At 38.9% G+C, this 18624-nt stretch overlaps 1 protein-coding gene across 4 annotated transcripts in view; it reads left to right on the top strand.

Moving 5' to 3' along the window:
- FER (FER tyrosine kinase) overlaps positions 1 to 18624 on the top strand; it is a 308974-nt gene that overhangs the window by 184113 nt on the left and 106237 nt on the right. For all 4 annotated transcript variants that reach the window (XM_070412423.1, XM_070412422.1, XM_070412425.1 and 1 more), the window contains one exon: positions 18025 to 18081. In XM_070412423.1, the coding sequence (XP_070268524.1) occupies positions 18025 to 18081 (57 nt within the window). The remainder of the gene's footprint in view (positions 1 to 18024; positions 18082 to 18624) is intronic.

The following is an 18624-nucleotide window of genomic DNA, read 5'->3' on the forward strand; positions in this document are numbered from 1 at the left end:
CACTGGGGATGTGCCCGCAACCCAGGTACATGCCCTTGACCGGAATCGAACCTGGGACCTTTCAATCCGCAGGCCGACGCTCTATCCACTGAGCCAAACCGGTTTCGGCAGTCAAATAATTTTTTACCAAGTTTGACCAGTTACCACATCTACCAGATTTCAGTATAAATAATTGACTTTATGAGAAAACAAATCTACTTATGTAGGCTGACATTGGAAATTATCTTAATTTCTCAAACCATTTTTTAAAGTGGATTTCCAAACTTGTTTTGAGCAAGATCAATATTTGTGGAATAAGTTTGCTTTGAAATTGTGCTTTAAAAAGTCAGTAATATTAATTGATGGTCATATGTAATATAGCACAAATTTAGTCCTTTAATTTGTTCTCTACCACAATTGTAGAAATAAGGTAAAAATTTATATATATAAATATAAATATTCCATAGACCAACTTAACAGAGAAATGAGCCAATGTTTTTTTACTCTTACATAATAAAAAGAGAGATAGTTCATCGAATTATTAATTTTTGAGATCAGGGGAGGAAGTAATCAGTAGTTTTAAAACGTTCTTTAGATTATATTTTTCTTCTTTATAATTTGGAGGGCTTTTGCGTCACTAAATTTAGCTTGCTGGAAAACTTTCTTGGGTAGAGAACTTGATATGTGAGAAAGATTATTATTTAGCTATTATATCCCTCTGTGAATTTTTGGCTTATAATTTATTTCCTCACTCTTCTTTTTGCCTTTATGTTTATGCAGCCAGGAGTTCAAAGTAAAAATGGCATTCTCACATTTGTGAGCACTCTGAGAAATCTTGGCTTTCAGCCACTTTGCCAACAAAAAGCCTTCTTAATGATGAACTAACTCCTTTTGTTTGTTTATCTTGTATAACAGTGGTGAATTAATTGCCTCAAGAGTTTTGACATTTTCTTCCTGTCTTGATTTAGTACCAGGATGTGTTAAAATGATTGTTTGATTTGGTACTACTCTGAGTGAAATGAAGTTTTTATTACTCTCAAAGCATAAAAACCATCATGTTCTTGGTATACCGGTAACCAGAAATTAAGGAACCATTTTACCTTTATTCCCCTTAAATTCAAATTATTTTAAGTGTTTTGCTTCACATTGTAAGCAGAATAATTCTAGTATAGTTACTTTACATATCTGTTATCACAAGTGCCAAAATATTTCACACCTACCTCATGATTAGATTCAGAGAGATAAATGACTTACCTTTGCTGTACTCAGTGCTATCCTATTATGATTTTTATTAATAAACTTAGATTTTTTTAGCAGGCTTGCAGGAACAATGTAAAATTTAAATTTTGACTAAGTATAGGCCTTTTAAGTTTTCTTTGACTTGCTTAAGAGTGATGTCAGGGGCTGTAATGTTAGACTCTGCTGTGGAATCTTCCTAGATCTTTTAATCTTGAAAACAAGGAATTTATAGTCAGATACAATTTATCTGAGGAGATACGGTTTGATAAAAAATGCCTAGTATATATTTAAATATATTTAAACTAGTATCCTGGTGCACAGATTCATGCACATTGAAAGGAAATTAATTAGAAGAACTATTTTAATATCACTATTCGAATCTTGCTAATGAAAAGAAAACAGGATCCTACTGAGTCTCCTATCTACCTACTACAGGACTTCTGTGAGGATCAAATGAGATGAGGCATGGGAAAATGCTTCACAAACATTTGGTTAAACTGTAAAATGTTTGTACATGGCTATAAAGCAAGTTGGGTTCCTGGGTTGGAGAAACTCCAAGGAGGCTAGTTGCTAGGGAGAGGAAGCTAGGTGTTGCTACGTGATGCCATTACTTGGCACCCACAGCCACTGTTTTCAGGCTGGGCTGGGTTATGAACTGCATTTTGTGCCATGGGGTCTTGGCAGCATTGGCTGACATTTGGTGGGGCGTTGCTCTGGGGTGGTGGCAAGGCCTATGTCCCACCTGGGGAAAGCCAAATGTTGGTTTGTCAGTGCCAGGTCTGTGGTGCCATTTATTTTTAAACTAGAGGCCCAGCGCATGAAATTCATACAAAGGTAGGGTCCCTAGGCCTGGCCTGTGATCAGAGCCAATCTTCTCCAGCTGCTGGCAGCCGGCCCTTCTCCCCTTACCCCCGCCACTGCTGCTGGTCACCCTCTGTGTGTGGAGCGACCGGCGGGGCGATCGGGTCCCTAGCACCACCCATGTCCGCCGCCACCACCCTAGTTCCTGGTTCCCCATCGGCCAATCAGAGCCTGCTGGCTTGGGGGAGGGACCGAAAGATTGGCTGTTTCCTCCTGCCTGCCGGCCCCACCACCACCAGTTGCCCTCTGTGTGTGGGGCGACCTGCGGGGTGATCGGGGCCCCAGCGCCACCTGCGTCTGCTGCCACCCATTCCTGGTTCCCTGTTCCCCACTGGGCGATTGGGACCTGTGGGTTTGGGGCAGCTCCTGCATTGAGCATCTGCCCCCTGGTGGTCAGTGCGCATCATAGCCGACTAGTCATTCCGCCAACCGGTTGTTCCGCCATCTGGTCGATTTGCATATTATGCTTTTATATATATAGATGGCCAGTGCACGTCATGGCAGCTCGTGCATTGAGCGTCTGCCCCCTGGTGGTCAGTGCACATTGTAGCTACAGTGCACGTTGTAGCTACAGGTCAGACAGGTTAGCCTTTTATGTGTATAGATAAATTGTCAAGTAATTTAAGAAATTTTAACTCAAAACTGGAATTTATTTTTTATTTTTAGCATTCTATCATTTATTAAGTTGTGATTTGCTAAAAGCATAGTTGAGATATTTTTAATATGCTGAATACAGTGTATATTAGAATATTCTCCTAAAAATAAGCTCTCTTATTGGCCAATTTGTCCTTACCTGCTAGTTTTTAGTTTATAATTAAAGATTGTCAGTATTTCTCTTGATATATTATAAAATTACCAAGGTTTTATGATAAACACCATATATCTCATCTTGTAAAGTAGGTAATGTTTACTAAACTATAAGTCTCATACAAATAAGATTAATTGAAATGCAAATGATTAGTTTCCTTTGATTTGGTAGGTATTTGTGAAACATGACCTTGTAAAATATGTGCATTTTTTCTAAATGTTGTCTTTTTGTTATGTCTCTGTAAGAAGCATAATCCAATAGATATTTATTTAATACCAACTATGTACTAGTATGTGTCAGACATTGCAAGGCAGACAAAGCCCCTATAAGTGTGCAGCTTACCTTTTAGAAGGAGGAGATATAGGAAGGTAAATAAATGTAAAGATGATTGTAAGTTAATATTTCTATAAAGGAAACATGGGAAGTGATGATGTCCTCGGGCTCAGGAGTTTATGCAGCTTCCCTGTGGCTCCACTTGGGCACTGTACCTACAGTGTAGTTTGTAGCAGCCAAAATGTGTGCTCATGTGTAGTTTAGCATCCCCTTCAAGGTCTCCAGGGATTCAGATTCTCTGTCTCAGCAACCCTAAGTCCACTTCCATGGCCTGCCCAGATCTCTTACTTATCTTCTCAAGGGTAGACCATTTGAAGGATAGCTAATAGGTGGCTGTTGGTGGGACATGTGGATGCAGTTTGGATATGCAAGATGGGATGTCTACAGGCAAATACCTGCTAGGCTTTTGAGGAATAAAATTGAATCATGAGTGGGAAGGAAAGAGGTCAGGCTTGGAGTGTGAGTCCTGGAGCAGACTTTTCCTGTATTGCCATGTTCAAGTGCAGACCTCTTGGGAAATGAATAATGGACTTCCCAGGTTGTTAGGGAGGTACATTTTGTCAAAGTGATGGGATAGAACATGTTATATTTAATAGTTTGTTTACTTGATATATAACTTTTACATATTTAGTTATGGGATACTTGGCTCCACCAGTGTTAATGACATAATATAGAAATAATAGAGGCCCAGTGCATGAAATTCATGCATGGGGTGGAGTGTCCCTCAGCCCAGCCTGCACCCTCTCTAATCTGGGACTGCTGGCTCCCAACCACTCACCTGCCTGCCCACCTGATTGCCCCTAACCGCTTCTGCCTGCCAGCCTGGTCACCTCCAACTGCCCTTCCATGCCAGCCTGGTTGCCCCCAACTGCCCTCCCCTGCTGGCCTGGTCACCCCTAACTGCCCTCCCTTGCCGGCTATCTTGTGGCGGCCATCTTGTGACCACATAGGGGTGGCCATCTTTGACTATATGGGGGCAGCCATCTTGTACGAGGGTGTCAATTTGCATATTGCCTCTTTATTATATTGGATAGTACTACCTTTTGAATTCCATTTTAGATAGGATGGTCAGATAAAATTGTATCTCTTCTGAGGAGATACAATTTGAGTCAAAGACCTGGAGCATGAAAATGGCACCTATGCAAGAAATTACAGAGAGAAACAAATTCTAGGTAGAGTGACTTTATAGTACAAATGTACAGAAGTTCAACATCAACAATAACTGAAGCCTTAGTCTGTATAAAGAATGAAAAGATCCCTTCAAAGGGAGTGTGGAGCAAGATAAGGAAAGAGATCTGTAGGAATGAAATTATGCCCTAGCATGCTATGGAATAGTGTTTGCATTTTATCCCAAGACCTATGTGACACTATTGGAGGGTTTTAATCAAAGGAATGCAAGGTTCTTAATCACAGATCTTTAAAAAAAAAAAAAGATCACTTACAATTCTCTCCTCATGCATTCATAATATACAGTGAGTGGCCAGATTATTATGACTACCTGATGTTTGTAGGCAAATTAGCTATAATTTCACGCTGAAGTTGCTAGAGGGCCAGACCATTATAAATAGGGAAGCAGGTTGTTTACCACGACAGTAGAAGTGATTTTTTTCTGAAGATATGGGTAAACACGATTTAACAGCCTTTGAACGTGGGATATATTTGAATGTGAGTGGCCAGATTATTATGACCACCTGACGTTTGTAGGCAAATTGGCCGTACACTGCATCGTATGGGATATGGAAGCCAAAGGCCTGTTCGAACACCTTTGCTGTCTGCAGCTACCGAGATAAAATGTCTCCAATTCGCACAGGAACACAAGGATTGCACAGCTGAGCATTGGAAAAAAGTCATGTGGTCCGACGAATCACGTTTTCAGTTGCATCATGCAGATGGCAGAGTGAGAATTTGGCGGAAACAGCATGAAAGCATGCACCCCACATACATGAGTACAACCCTTCAAGCTGGTGGGGGCAGTGTTATGCTTTGGGGCATGTTTTCCTGGCATGATTTGGGCCCTTGAATTCGTGTGGAACAACGTCTGAATAGCACAACATACCTAAGTATCGTTGCTGATCAAGTTCATCCTATCATGTTAATGGCGTATCCCAATGGAAATGGCTTCTTGCAACAAGACAATGCGCCATGCCACGGTGCTCGTATTGTGCAGGAGTGGTTTCAGGAACATGAGGGAGACTTTACCTTGCTTAGGTGGCCCCCACAATCACCAGATCTCAATCCAATTGAGCATTTGTGGGACGAAGTTAAAAGAGCCATCAGGCAGCTGGTTCCACAACCATCAAATCTCACAGAACTGGACAGTGCTATCCATTAGGCATGGTGTCAGATTCCTCACATCACCTTTCAACATCTCGTGGAGTCAATTCCAAGAAGAATCGCTGCAGTATTGAAGGCAAAAGGTGGCCCAACGAAGTACTGATGGGGTGGTCATAATAATCTGGCCACTCACGTTCAAATATATCCCATGTTCAAAGGCTGTTAAATCACATTGTTTACAATATTTTCAGAAAAAAATCACTTCTATTGTAGTGGTAAACATCCTGCTTCCCTATTTATAATGGTCTGGCCCTCTAGCAACTTCAGCGCAAAATTATAGCTAATTTGCCTACAAACGTCAGGTGGTCATAATAATCTGGCCACTCAGTGTATATATGAGAAGAGGATAGAAGCAAGAACTCTCCAATGACTGTTACAGTGGTCTAGTGGTTAAATAATGTCTGCTTGGTTTGAGTGGTGGGATTAGAGATGGAGAGAAAGTAGATCATTTTTCTTTTGGAAGTAGATCCAACATTTCCTGATGGCTTACATGTGGGCAATGAAATAGAGAAAAGACTCAAGAATGACTTAAGATTTTTGGTTTGAGAAACTGGATGGATAGTAGTTACACTTGCGGAAATGGAATACACTGTGAGAGGGACACATTTTTGGTTGCAAGAACAGAGTTCTATTGTGAACATAGTTAATTTGAGGTACTATTAGAACAGGGGTCCTCAAACTACGGCCTGCAGGCCACATGCAAATACAAATATTGTATTTGTTCCCGTTTTGTTTTTTTACTTCAAAATAAGATATGTGCAGTGTCCATAGGAATTTGTTCATAGTTTTTTTTTAAACTATAGTCTGGCCCTCCAACTGTCTGAGGGACAGTGAACTGGCCCCCTGTTTAAAAAGTTTGAGGACCCCTGTATTAGACAAATAGAGGTGTCAAACATATAATCATATATCCAACTCTATAACTCCAGGGATCAATGTGGACTCTCTGTTTCTTGAATATACCATACTCTTCCAATGTCTCAGAGCATTTGTTCCAGCTAAGCTTTCTGACTGGATTATTCTATTTATTCTCACCTTAAAGGCCAGTCTATCTAAATTATTCCCTCCACATTTATTCACAGTCTCGGTATTGTTTGTGTTTTGTATCTTTTTTGTAATTTGCAAACTTACTCTCACTGTTTTCTCTCCTTAAGAAGAGCTTTGCTTCTCTCACCTTCCAGCCAATGTCTAGAGATTCAGTAAATACTTGAATGAGTGTCTGAGCAGGGTAATGGTTTGCTTAAAAGGAAAGATAAGGTGTGTGCATAGATGGGAATAAGAGATGATGGATTCCCCACTCCCCTAAGACTTGAGGGATCTTCAGTAGGAAGAATAGTTAATGTTCAGTAAGCACTTAATTGTGCATTAGGCACTGTGCTAAGCATTTTATAAAAATCTCATTTATATTTAGAACCACTCTGTATGGTAGCTACTGTTTTTCTCTTCATTTTGCAGCTAAGGAAGCTGACTCAAAGAGGCAGAGTTGATGAAAATCACACAGCCATATTTAAAGCCCAGTAGTTTGACTCCACAGCCTGCTTTCTTAACCACTACACAGCGCAGAAGGCTCATGCTGCAGTGCCTTTGATTATTTAGTTTCCTTATGGAGCTATGGAAAAAGGTTCTGATAAAGTCCATGGAATTGTCTGCAGTACCACTCAGCAGCCATTTGCCAGTGTCAGGCTGTAAAGATATCTTCACTGGCCCAACAAAATGACTCCACCATATACTTCTTGAGGAAAGGACAAATGTCGTTCCTTACAGAACTCTTCCTCATGAAGCTGCCACCCCACCAATACAGTGGGAAGAGGTCCCCAGGAGGCAGGTCCTAACCCACTTCAACTCACAGACAGGTCTCCTCCTTTCAGGCTAGCCATGGGCAAGGGAGCCAGACCCACTCAATAGAGACCCCAGGTTCTTAATGGCCAAAGTGTGTGGGGGAAGGGAGGAGCAAGGGTAGATGCTAAGACTAAAAGGAAAAAGCTACAAGTCTCATCTTTTTTTGCTCTTTAGGGATAAAGGTGCTTTCTTTTCTTCCTTTCTTTCTCCTGTTCTTATTGGTCAATAAACTCCTAAAAGCAGAGTCTAGACCAGGGGTGGGCAAACTTTTTGACTCGAGGGCCACAATGGGTTCTTAAACTGAACCGGAGGGCCGGAGCAAAAGCATGGATGGAGTGTTTGTGTGAACTAATATAAATTCAAAGTAAACATCATTACATAAAAGGGTACGGTCTTTTTTTTTTTTTTTTAGTTTTATTCATTTCAAACGGGCCGGATCCGGCCCGCGGGCCGTAGTTTGCCCACGGCTGGTCTAGACTTTGCTCTCATTTTAATGAACCCCTTTGCCTTTTACATTCTGTATGTTAAACTGAATCCCATCAGCAAAAGGGATAAATCTAAGACATGGAATTTATGAATAAATAATAAAAAATTTTTTGGTAAGAATTCGGTAGATCAAATTGCCCCTAAGTATTTTCCTAGCTGATTATTTTTAGTCTCTCAGTTCCCAGAACCTAGAATAGTCTGTATCAGCATTTGTTCACTTATATCAGCTGCACGTCTGCCTTTGAGTGTGTAACTGTTGGCTCTGACAGTTTTATTTTTTTAAAAAATGACATTCTAACGTTAAGATGAAGGAAAATGAGTTGAAAAATATTAATATATGTACAGAGAGTTATGCAGCCTTTATTTCAATTAATAGTATACTAATAGAAACAATGTCATTATCTAAGTAGGGAAATTGAGTAGACATTAAATTAAAAATACAAATTAAAATTCTCTCTACAAAGACAGGATAAAAGTATACCATACACATATAAAACTTCTTTTTGTAACTTGCAAATGTAATAAAATATTTTCTAAGGTGATAATTGGAATTGTCTGCAGTACCACTGCAGAAGACCCATTTTGGGAGAAAAGAACTTTGTGATTATTTAAAATTAATTTATAGAGTGTTAAAACAAGTATTCAGTTACTAAAAACGTCTCAAATGAATGCCAGACAGGCAGACTACTTTGCATACTTAGCAACAAAGATTTTTTACTCTAATAATTTTAATGACAAAGCTGATCAAATTCTGAATAATCCTTGGACTCTAAAAATATGGCACGCCTGAGATTTGAATGGAACAAATGTGCTAAGCAGGCTAAGCCAGGTAATGAAGCAGACTGACTGTGAACTTGTTGATAAAAGAAATGTAGAGATAGCAATTATTTCTCAGTCTGAATAGTAGAAAAATTATAGTCCCTGACAATCATTTTATGTTCTGTATTGTGGCATTTTGTTAATTATTCCTACTTAGGATTATATGTTGGGCTTGTGGCTTCAAAATAAAGGCTCTGAAATGTCATATTGTCAATATGTTCAGAAACTCATCTGTTTTAGGTGTTAAATCTTTGTAGTGAGAAATGTTTAAAAGTCTGCATTTAAATTTTTGCTTTTTTTTTTTTTTTTCTGCTATTACACTGGATAACCACTCCCGTACATTTGACCTTGATGTGGATAAAGCTTATATTTCCACTATTTCTGGAAACTAAATTCTCAGGTTGGACCTACATGGCATTGGCTCTTGCATCCAAATAACTTGTATTAGTGAGTTATCCTGTATTTGTTTAAGGCAAAAGTAATAAAGAAAAAAATTCTAAAGTGAAAACACTGCATTAAAATATCTCATTTTTAGCCCTAGCTGGTTTGGCTCAGTGGATAGAGCATTGGCCTGCAGACTGAAGGACCCCAGGTTCGATTCCGGTCAAGGGCACATGCAGGCTCAATCCCCAGTAGGGGGCATGCAGGAGGCAGCCAATCAATGGTTTTCTCTCATTGTTGTTTCTATCTTTCCCTCTCCCTTCCTCTCTGAAATCAATAAAAATACATATTTTTTAAAAATCTCATCCCTGTACCCATGTAAAGCCCTTTGGAGAATAACTTGAGGAAGATGTGCAGCCATCCCAGAACGCTTTGGCAGGGATTGATTGGCGTAGTTAATAACAGCCATCTGCACCCCGTGGCAATCCACCAGGAAGCGTGATTATCCCTGCAGCCCGGCAGACTGGGGCTGGTTGTCTTCTGCAGGTGAACAAAGGAGAAGCTGCTGCTTTGCTATTTTGTTCATTTCATTTAAAATCGCTACCTTTGTGAGGCCCAAGTAATTCTAAGTTTTAATATTTTAAAGCTGTAATTAAGCTTTATTTCCCATTACTTTTATAGCTCAGGTCCACTATTATACCTATTCATGGCTAAACATGTTTTTATTTATTTTTTATTTTTAAAAAAATATATTTTTATTGATTTTAGAGAAGAAGGGAGAGGGATGGAGAGATAGAAACCTCAATGATGAGAGAGAATCATTGATCAGCTGCCTCCTGCACGCCCCCTACTGGGGATTGAGCCTGCAACCCAGGCATGTGCCCTTGGCTGGAATCGAACCTGGGACCCTTCAGTCCACAGCACGACGCTCTATCCACTGAGCCAAACTGGCTAGGGCTAAACATGTTTTTACAAGAACATAATGTTTTCATGAAAGTGGAGAATACTCTAATAATGCCTAAATTTTGATTCCGTGTGTTTTGATGATTTCTTTAAATTAAAAAAAAAAATTGGTAGAGTTACTATGGGAAAAGGGTAACTTTGTCATGTATTATCTAGTGAAAATAAATGGTCTTGAGATGGAAGTATGAGTCATATTTTAGACTATAGAATATATATATATAATTTACATTCTGGCAGGTATATAAACCATTTTACTTGATGACAACTTAAAAGTTTTATTATTATTTTTTCACCAAAAAGGATTGTTCAAAAGTTTTAAATCTATACTAATAAAAGGGTAATATGCTAACTAGACTGGACATCTTCTGATGACCTTCCGGGCATCCTTCCGGACAAAGCCATGGTGGAGGGGCTGAGGCAAAGGCGGTTAGGGGCGATCAGGCCAGCAGGGGAGAGCAGTTAGGGAGATCAGGCCGGCAGAGGGGAGCAGTTAGGGGGATCAGGACAGCAGGCAGGCGAGCAGTTAGGAGCCAGTGGTCCTGGATTGCGAGAGGGATGTTTGACTGCCAGTTTAGGCCTGATCCCGGAGGACATCCCCTGAGGGGTCCCGGATTGGAGAGGGTGCAGGCTGGGCTGAGGGACACCCCACCCCCGTGCACGAATTTCGTGCACCAGGCCTCTAGTTAGATTATAATCTAGTAAATCCTGTGAGTGAAGCACAATCTATAATTGATTAACATAGCAACCATTTGCTGAAAACAAAGTATAAAAAATATAAACTATATAAAACAAAGTATAAACTGTAAGAAGTGAGAAATCTTTAGGATTAGAACTGGAAATTTGAAATAGAGTGTTACAACCCATTTTCTTCCAGTTAATTAAAACTGTCAGTTGCATGACAGTCAGTCTCTGAACTTGAAAGAGTCACATGCATCACTTTAAATTATTCTAGTTTGGGAGGCACTGTAATTAGAAAGGACACAGTCTTCAGAGTCAGGAAGATGTGGGTTCAGACACTGGTTCTGCCACTTGCTGCCTGAGTAACCTCTCTCTTAGAAGCTCAAGGCCCTTGGAGTGTTGGCCCCACAATCACCCACTAGTTCACTGATTCACTGGAAAGAATCACATAACTTAATATAAATTTATACTCAAGGCTAAGATTTATTCTAACGTAGGATACCTGCCAGAACAGCAGGAGCAGCCAAGGAGAGGTCAAGCACAAGCTTCCTTGCCCTATTTATGCAGGAATTGTGTGGGCATGTCTTTCCACCTACATTCTGCAGACATGTGTGGTATGTCATTGCCCAGGAAATCATACTTGGATCTTGGAGTCCAGAGTTCTCACAGGTTGCTGATCACATAACCTTTCACATGACCAGCCATGGTAAAGACCCCAAACCAGGTACCAGGTGCACAGCCTCATTCTTCATGTTTACTTTAAACATGCTGACATGTTCATCTGCACTTCTCACATCGGGCACATAGACTAGCGTTACTCGGTAACTTTTGGACATTCCAGTAGCTTAATTTTCTATTTGACTAAGGCTCATCATCATGACTCTGAGGATGAGTAGAAATGATGGTGACACGGACATGTTCTGCTAACCCTTTCCTCACAGTTACTGTGAAAGATAGCCAAGGTGTCATTGCCCCACAAACCACTTTTATTATGGCTCTCCTATCCTAATTAACCTTCTGTCTCCAGTGTCAGCCCTTTTAGAGTATCTGGGATACACAAAACAATTTATTGAGGTATAGGGAGAAAATATTAAAACTGTTTTTAGATTTACTTTTGAGCACACATCCTTTTAGATTTCCTTCTTCTGTGAATGTCATTATTTTTCCCTTCATTCCTAAAAAATATTTTTGCCACATATAGTGTCAGTTGACAGTTCTTTTAACACTTGAAAAATATTGTGCCATTTTCATCTGGACTCTGTAGTTTCAGAGTAGAAATCTGACCTTTAATTGGTGTTCTCCTGTAGGTGTGTCACTTCTCTCTGGCTGCTGTAAAGACTTTTGTTTGTCTTTAATTTTCTGATTAACTTTTATATGTTTTAGCTTGGATTTTGGGGTTTATCCTATGTAATGTTATATCAGTTTCTTGAATTTGTATGTTTGTGTCTTATACCAAGTTTGGGAAGTTTTTAGCCATTATTTCTTTAAGTAGTTTTTCAGCATCCCTCTTTTCTCCTCCTCTTCTGGGACTATGATGGTACAAATGTTGGATCTTTTGTTATTATCCCACAGGTCCCCTAGGTTGTTTAATTTTCCGCCCAGTCTATTTTCTGTTTGTTGTTTAAATTGGATAAATTATCTTGATTTGTCTTCAAGTTGAAAAGTTCTGCCTTCTGTTATCTTCACTTTACCATTGAGTTCATTTACTGAGGTTTTTTTACTTTAAAGTTCTATAGTTTCCACATATTTTTCTTTTCTTTTTTAAAAAATATGTTTTTATTGATTTTAAAAGGAGAGGGAGGGAGAGTGAAAAGGAGAGGAAGAGAAAGAAACATCCATTGGCTGCCTCCTGCATACCCCCAGGATCGAGCCTATCACCCAGGCATGTGTCCTGACTTAGAATCGAGCCAGCAACTTTTTGGTGCACAGGACAATGCTCAACCAACTGAGCCACACAGGCCAGGGCTGTTTCTTTTTTGTAACTTCTGTTCCTATTGCTGAAATAATTTGCGTTTTCATTTCTTTCAAGAGAAATGGATTGTGGAAGAATTTTTATGGCTGCTTTGAAGTTCTTATCAGATAATTCCAACATCTGATGTACCTCAGTATGGGTGTCAGTTGACTAGTGTTTCTCACTCAAGTTTGAGATTTCTTGGCTATTGGGATGATGGATGATTTTTTTATTGTACCATGGACATTTTATATGTTTTGTTAGGAGACATTGGTTCTATTTACATCTTTTATTTTTGCAGGCAGTTACCTTGTTTAGATTTAGCATGCTGGTCCTGGCCTACTTGCATGGGCTGTGGTTTCAATGACAACTTAAATTTTAGAGCCTTTGTGGGCTTATGCTCCTTTAGTGCTATATTTGGATGGGAAGAGTTTCTTCTAGCGGGGCTGCGAGGTGCTTCACTCTAGCGGAAGTCATCTTGGCCCAAGGGCTGTTAGTGTTTTGTTGGCTGAATTCCCCTCCTCTAGGGAAGAGAGAGTACTACCTGGACCAGGTGCTTATTGTGGGATTCTCTCTGTCAGTACCTCTGCTCCCTGTGTCGAGGCAGGAAATGAAAGTATTTGTTTTGTGGAGGCAAAGACGCTTTTCAGGCCAGACAGCTCAGAGATAGGACCCTGGAAAACCCACATCATTTTAATAATTAAAACAAACAAACCTCTATTGAATTTATATGTTACATTAAATATTTCTCATTGTTAAGCTTACTTTAAAATTAGAATTGCCACCCTATCTGATTTGGCTAAGTGGGTAGAGCAACGGCCTGTGGACTGAAGGATCCCAGGTTCAATTCTGGCCAAGGGCCACGTGCCCAGGTTGCAGGCTCAATTCCCACAGTTTGGGGCTTGCGGGAGGCAGCTGATCAACGATTCTCTCTCATCATTGATGTTTCTATCTCTCTTTCCCTCTCCCTTTCTCTCTGAAATCAATAAAAAATATCGTTTAAAAAATTTGGAATTTGCCAATTGCTTCTTTTCTTTATTTAAGTAGGTACAGCTGGTATTACCTTTGAAATTTAAACAAATTTCTTCCTACATTTAATGGGTTTAGTCTCTGCAGTATTTTCTAATCCAACTATGGAAGCCACAAGATTTTCTGTAACAGAATACAAATAAACTTGACATATCCTAAAACCTTGAGTGGAAAATGTTGCCATGACAACCATATTTTTAAATTGTATTTAAAACTACCCTTGTTAATAAATGAACTACACTCCCAATAGAGATTGGGACTTGTACTATTATGTCCAATGTCTTTAGAGAACAGTTTGAAGTTCTGGGAAGTGAGCAAGCTGGAATCAATCTTATTGCTAGAGATGGTTGGGAGGAGTTGTGTTACTGAAGATGCATGGTGTGCTTTCGGCAGAATTCCCATATTTCTCAGTCTGAGTTACCTCAAGCCCATATGTTCTTAGCTCAGGGTGATTCAGATCTCACAATTCCTTCATTGACCTTCCAATTCTATAATTCAATGAAAACATCATTTTGGAATCTATTTTATATTAGATACTAGGGAATCTATTTTATATTAGATTCCCTCAGCCCAACCTGCACCCTCTCCAATCTGGGAGCCCTCAGGGGAGCCCTCTCCAATCGGGGAGTTTCTGTCTGTCTTTGCAATCATATGAGCGAATTGTCTGAGACTACCAACCCAGTTTGGTTTGTTGCTCACAGAATAATAGAGGCATTTTTTTTCTTTGCTTCATTGGTGGAGATTTCCTGGAAGTTTTAGGATATCTTCCCTTTAATTTTTCCTAGACACTCTGATTTTACTTAGGTCTCTCACCTTTGCTTTCCCTCCATCCCCCACCACAACAGTAACTTGCTCCAGGCTCACTTAGATCTAGTGTCTAGAACAGCCATCCTCACCTGTGGGTCGCGACCCTTTTGGCGGTCGAGCAACCCTTTCACAGGGGTTGCCTAAGACCATCCTGCATATCAGATATTTACATTACGATTTATAACAGTAGCAACATTACAGTTATGAAGTAGCAACGAAAATAATGTTATGGTTGGGTCACAACATGAGGAACTGTATTTAAAGGGCCAGAAGGTTGAGAACCACTGGTCTAGAAGATCCGTCTGCCACCAGAATTACGATTCCCAGCATTCCTGGTGCTCCCCACACTCTTGGTTTTCCCTTCCTGCTCTGTCTCTGTCTCACAGCCTCCCACTCTGCCAAGTCCTCCAAACTGCCAGCTCTCGCTGTCTGCTCTCCGTCTGGTGGCTTGGCCACTCCACTCTCTGCCAGCTCTCCTGCTCTGCTCTCTGCCCGGCGTCTTGGGGGTCATGGCTCCCTCAATAGCTGGGAGCGACTGAGGGAGCCATGTCCCCCCAAGCTGCCAGCTTTCCCGCTCTGCTCTCCGCCCGGTGCCTGTTTATGCAAATTAACCCACCACATTTGTCAGGTTAATTTGCATAATCATGCCTGATTGGCTGGTGAGCGTAGCAGAGGGATGGTCAATTTACATGTTTCTCTTTTATTATATAGGATACTAGTCATAGACCAAATGAGACTTTACATATATGAAATTCTTCAACTTTAGGATAGTTCTACAATTTGGCATGAATTGGCTTTCATAGCACTCAATGTATCATAGAGTAATATCATAGATTAACACATTTCATACCGCTCAGGAGTTTTCTTGTGTTTCGAGCACCATCTGTTAAGGACCGCTCACGAGTGTTCTCATTTTTCACGCCCATGGAAAAAGGAGCAAATCTAGATACTTATGTAAATTTTGTTTGGTCCCTCTTCATAGAGGAAAATGTTTTACGCAGTACCATACATTAAAAAAGTACTAGGAACTTTAATTGTTTAATTGTTTTTGTAAATAAAAATGTTATAATTATTGAAAAACAACACCTAAAGTGCATTATGATGATTTAAATAACGTGCAGTTTGCCCAAAAATGTGCGGTCCCTGGCATATGTCTTAGAGATTTCTATGTGGTACGCAATGTGTTAATATCTAAGAAAAAATGCATGTCCTTGAGTATGCTCCAATTTCAGTTGAAGGACTCTGGAAACCTTAAAGAATTTTTAAAAATTGTATGGTATTTATTCAGATTATAGATGTTTTTTCTATTATTTGATCCTTCTTTTTAGTTACCTGAGATAACTTACATATGTCTATAATTTAGACTCAGAAAATTATTTACTCAGTTTTATTTTAAATGCCATGTTCTTTGGTCTCTCCAGCACAGTAAAAGCTAAGCACTGTCACAGGAGACAAAGATTGAGGTTCTTATCCCAGCTCTCACTTAAGTACTTCTGTGACCATGGAAAAGAGTTGTGCAAAAGCTCTGCTGTTGTATGTATCCCTAGTTTATTGCTTAATAGTAATTAATTGTCTGAATACACAAAAATTTGTCAGTTCTGGTTTTGCTGGACATTGGAATTTTTTCTAGTTTTTGGCTATTATAAATAGAGCTGCCACAAACATTTTTGATGTCCCTTTGTGGATATATATTTTCATTTCTCTTGGTTTTATATCTAGGAGTATAATTTCTGAATCATAAAGTAGATATAAATTGTCTTTCAGAATGGCTTGTACCATTTTACATACACACTAACTGTAGAAGGACTCCACTTTTTCTGTATTCTTGCAATCTTGTGGCATTGTTAATCTTTTTAATTTTAATATTCTAATATGTATGGAATAGCATCTAATTGTTATTTGTATTTGTATGTCACTGAAGACTAATGATGATGTTAAAAATATTTTGATATGCTTATTATCTATTTGCTTAAAATTTTTTACCCAATTTTTTCTCCTTTTTTAAAAAATTCTTCATTGTTGAAAGTATTACGTAAGTCTCCTTTTCCTCCCATTGACCTATTCCCAGCCGTTCCCACCCCCTAGCACACTCACCCCCTACTATGTGTGTCCATGGGTTATGCTTATATGCATGCATACACGTCCTTTGGTTGCTCTCTTAAAACGCCCCCAACCCCAATTTCTTAAAGTTGGGTTGTTGTTATCTTGTAAGTTCTCTATATGTTGTACATACAAATCACTGTTCTCTCAGATCATAGTTCACCTTTTCATTTTTATAAAAGCAATGCCTTTGAAGAACTAGTGTCTCTAATTTTGATGAATTCTAATTATTTGTTTATTTTATAGTTATTGCTTTTTATGTCTATCAAAGTCTTTGCCTGTTCACATAGTTGTGAAGATATTCCTCTGTTTTCTTTCAGGTCCTTTATAGCTTTAATTTTGTATTTAGATTGAAAGACTGTACATATAAATTGTTGTTTTTTGAAGTCAGTTGATCTAACAGAGGGTGATGTTTGAATGTTTGTCATATGGTGTTTCTGAGGGTAAAGTACTTCAAATGGCTGTCCAGGACATTTCAACCCATAGTTAGGGTGGCTTTTTACTTCAAGATGTTTATTTACTTATTACAACTCATTCTATAGATCATAATTATATTTCAACATGTGTAATGGGGGAATACTACATTTTAACATTAATTAAAAACAAATCCTGAATAAAATATATCACTCCGGGATTTTCTTTTCCTTCTCTGACTCTTCCCCTGCATAACCCAATTTTTCCATCCCTCCCTTTCTTCCTCCCTCCCCCTTCCTTTCCCTTGCTTCATTTCCTTTTCCTTTCTTTTTTTTTTTAAATCTGTATGCCTCTATAACATGATGGCATTATGTGGTTTAATATATAAGATTTTTTAGATGGTAAACTGTTCCCTAAGCATTAATTAGTTCTTGAGATTGGATAATGGGTCGCATCACTGGTCTTATGTACCCTAGTTTCGTTTATTACACTATAGGAAATTACTTAGGCAAGATATGGGACTACATGCAGTGTCATTAACAGCTGTAACTCATGCCAGTTTATATGTGGAAAAATTAGCTCTTAGTAATGTGGTTTGGGTACAAAAAGAATTCTCTATGATCAATAGAGAATTGGAAATTTTGCATTATAAAATGAAATTCTCTCATGTACACAGCTCTTTTGAAATGACAAATAATAACATAGTCTAAGCTTTATGGGGAGAGAAAAGTGCATGCTATGTTCTAGTTACAGGGACACCGTCATTTGGACAGTGAAGATTTCTGATAGAAGTTTGCTATAATGTAGATAGATTTAAAATCCTATTGTGTAGTAACATATCTTAGATCTGTTTTATAGCCTCCTGATGATACAACTTCTTAGTGTGCTGTAGATTTAATGGTTTGAATGAAGTATCCCCTTCGGTCTGTTTTCCAATGCCTCAGTGCATCTTATAGGACATGTACTCTTACTTGGGCTAAAAAACTGTTTTTTTTCTTTGCCATAGGATAAGAAATGGCTTCTCAGTCATGAAGATGTCACATTGGGTGAATTACTGGGCAAGGTATGTAATCAAGTGAAGTAAATAACTGACAGTCTTTATAGTCATTGTGAACTCTGTAGAGTCTTTATTTTCCTCCAGCCCTTCTTATGTTCCGGCACACAACAACGCACCTTCCACATTAACCTGGAAGAGCACAGTACCACAGACCGTCTGGGATGGTCACTGAAATAGATGTGTGAAAACCTTTGAGAGGTTTAAAGATGATTTTTGACTTTTAAAAACTATCATGTGTAACCAGAATATGTAAAATACTAGTACTGCTCTTTGGGATTTCAAAACTCTGTATAGAGTCACAGTATATAACAACATTGGACATGTTATTTTACCTAAATATTGTATGAACAAAACACATATTTCAGTATAAATATTCATTTTGTAGCTAGTTCTATTAATGGTTAGAAGTCTAGTTGGAAGTTTCTTTCAATTCATAGGCCATTTGAAAGTATTATATCTAACAATAATGGCAAAATTTTGATAATCAAATGGACTACTTGCCAATTTATTGTTTACTTATAATTGAGTTCCAATGGTAAATGTAAACTT

This window comes from Myotis yumanensis, unplaced genomic scaffold (genome assembly GCF_028538775.1).
Source record: "Myotis yumanensis isolate MYYU_CA2020_CCGP unplaced genomic scaffold, mMyoYum1.0.hap1 SCAF_4, whole genome shotgun sequence".
Classification (NCBI taxonomy): Eukaryota; Metazoa; Chordata; class Mammalia; order Chiroptera; family Vespertilionidae; genus Myotis; species Myotis yumanensis.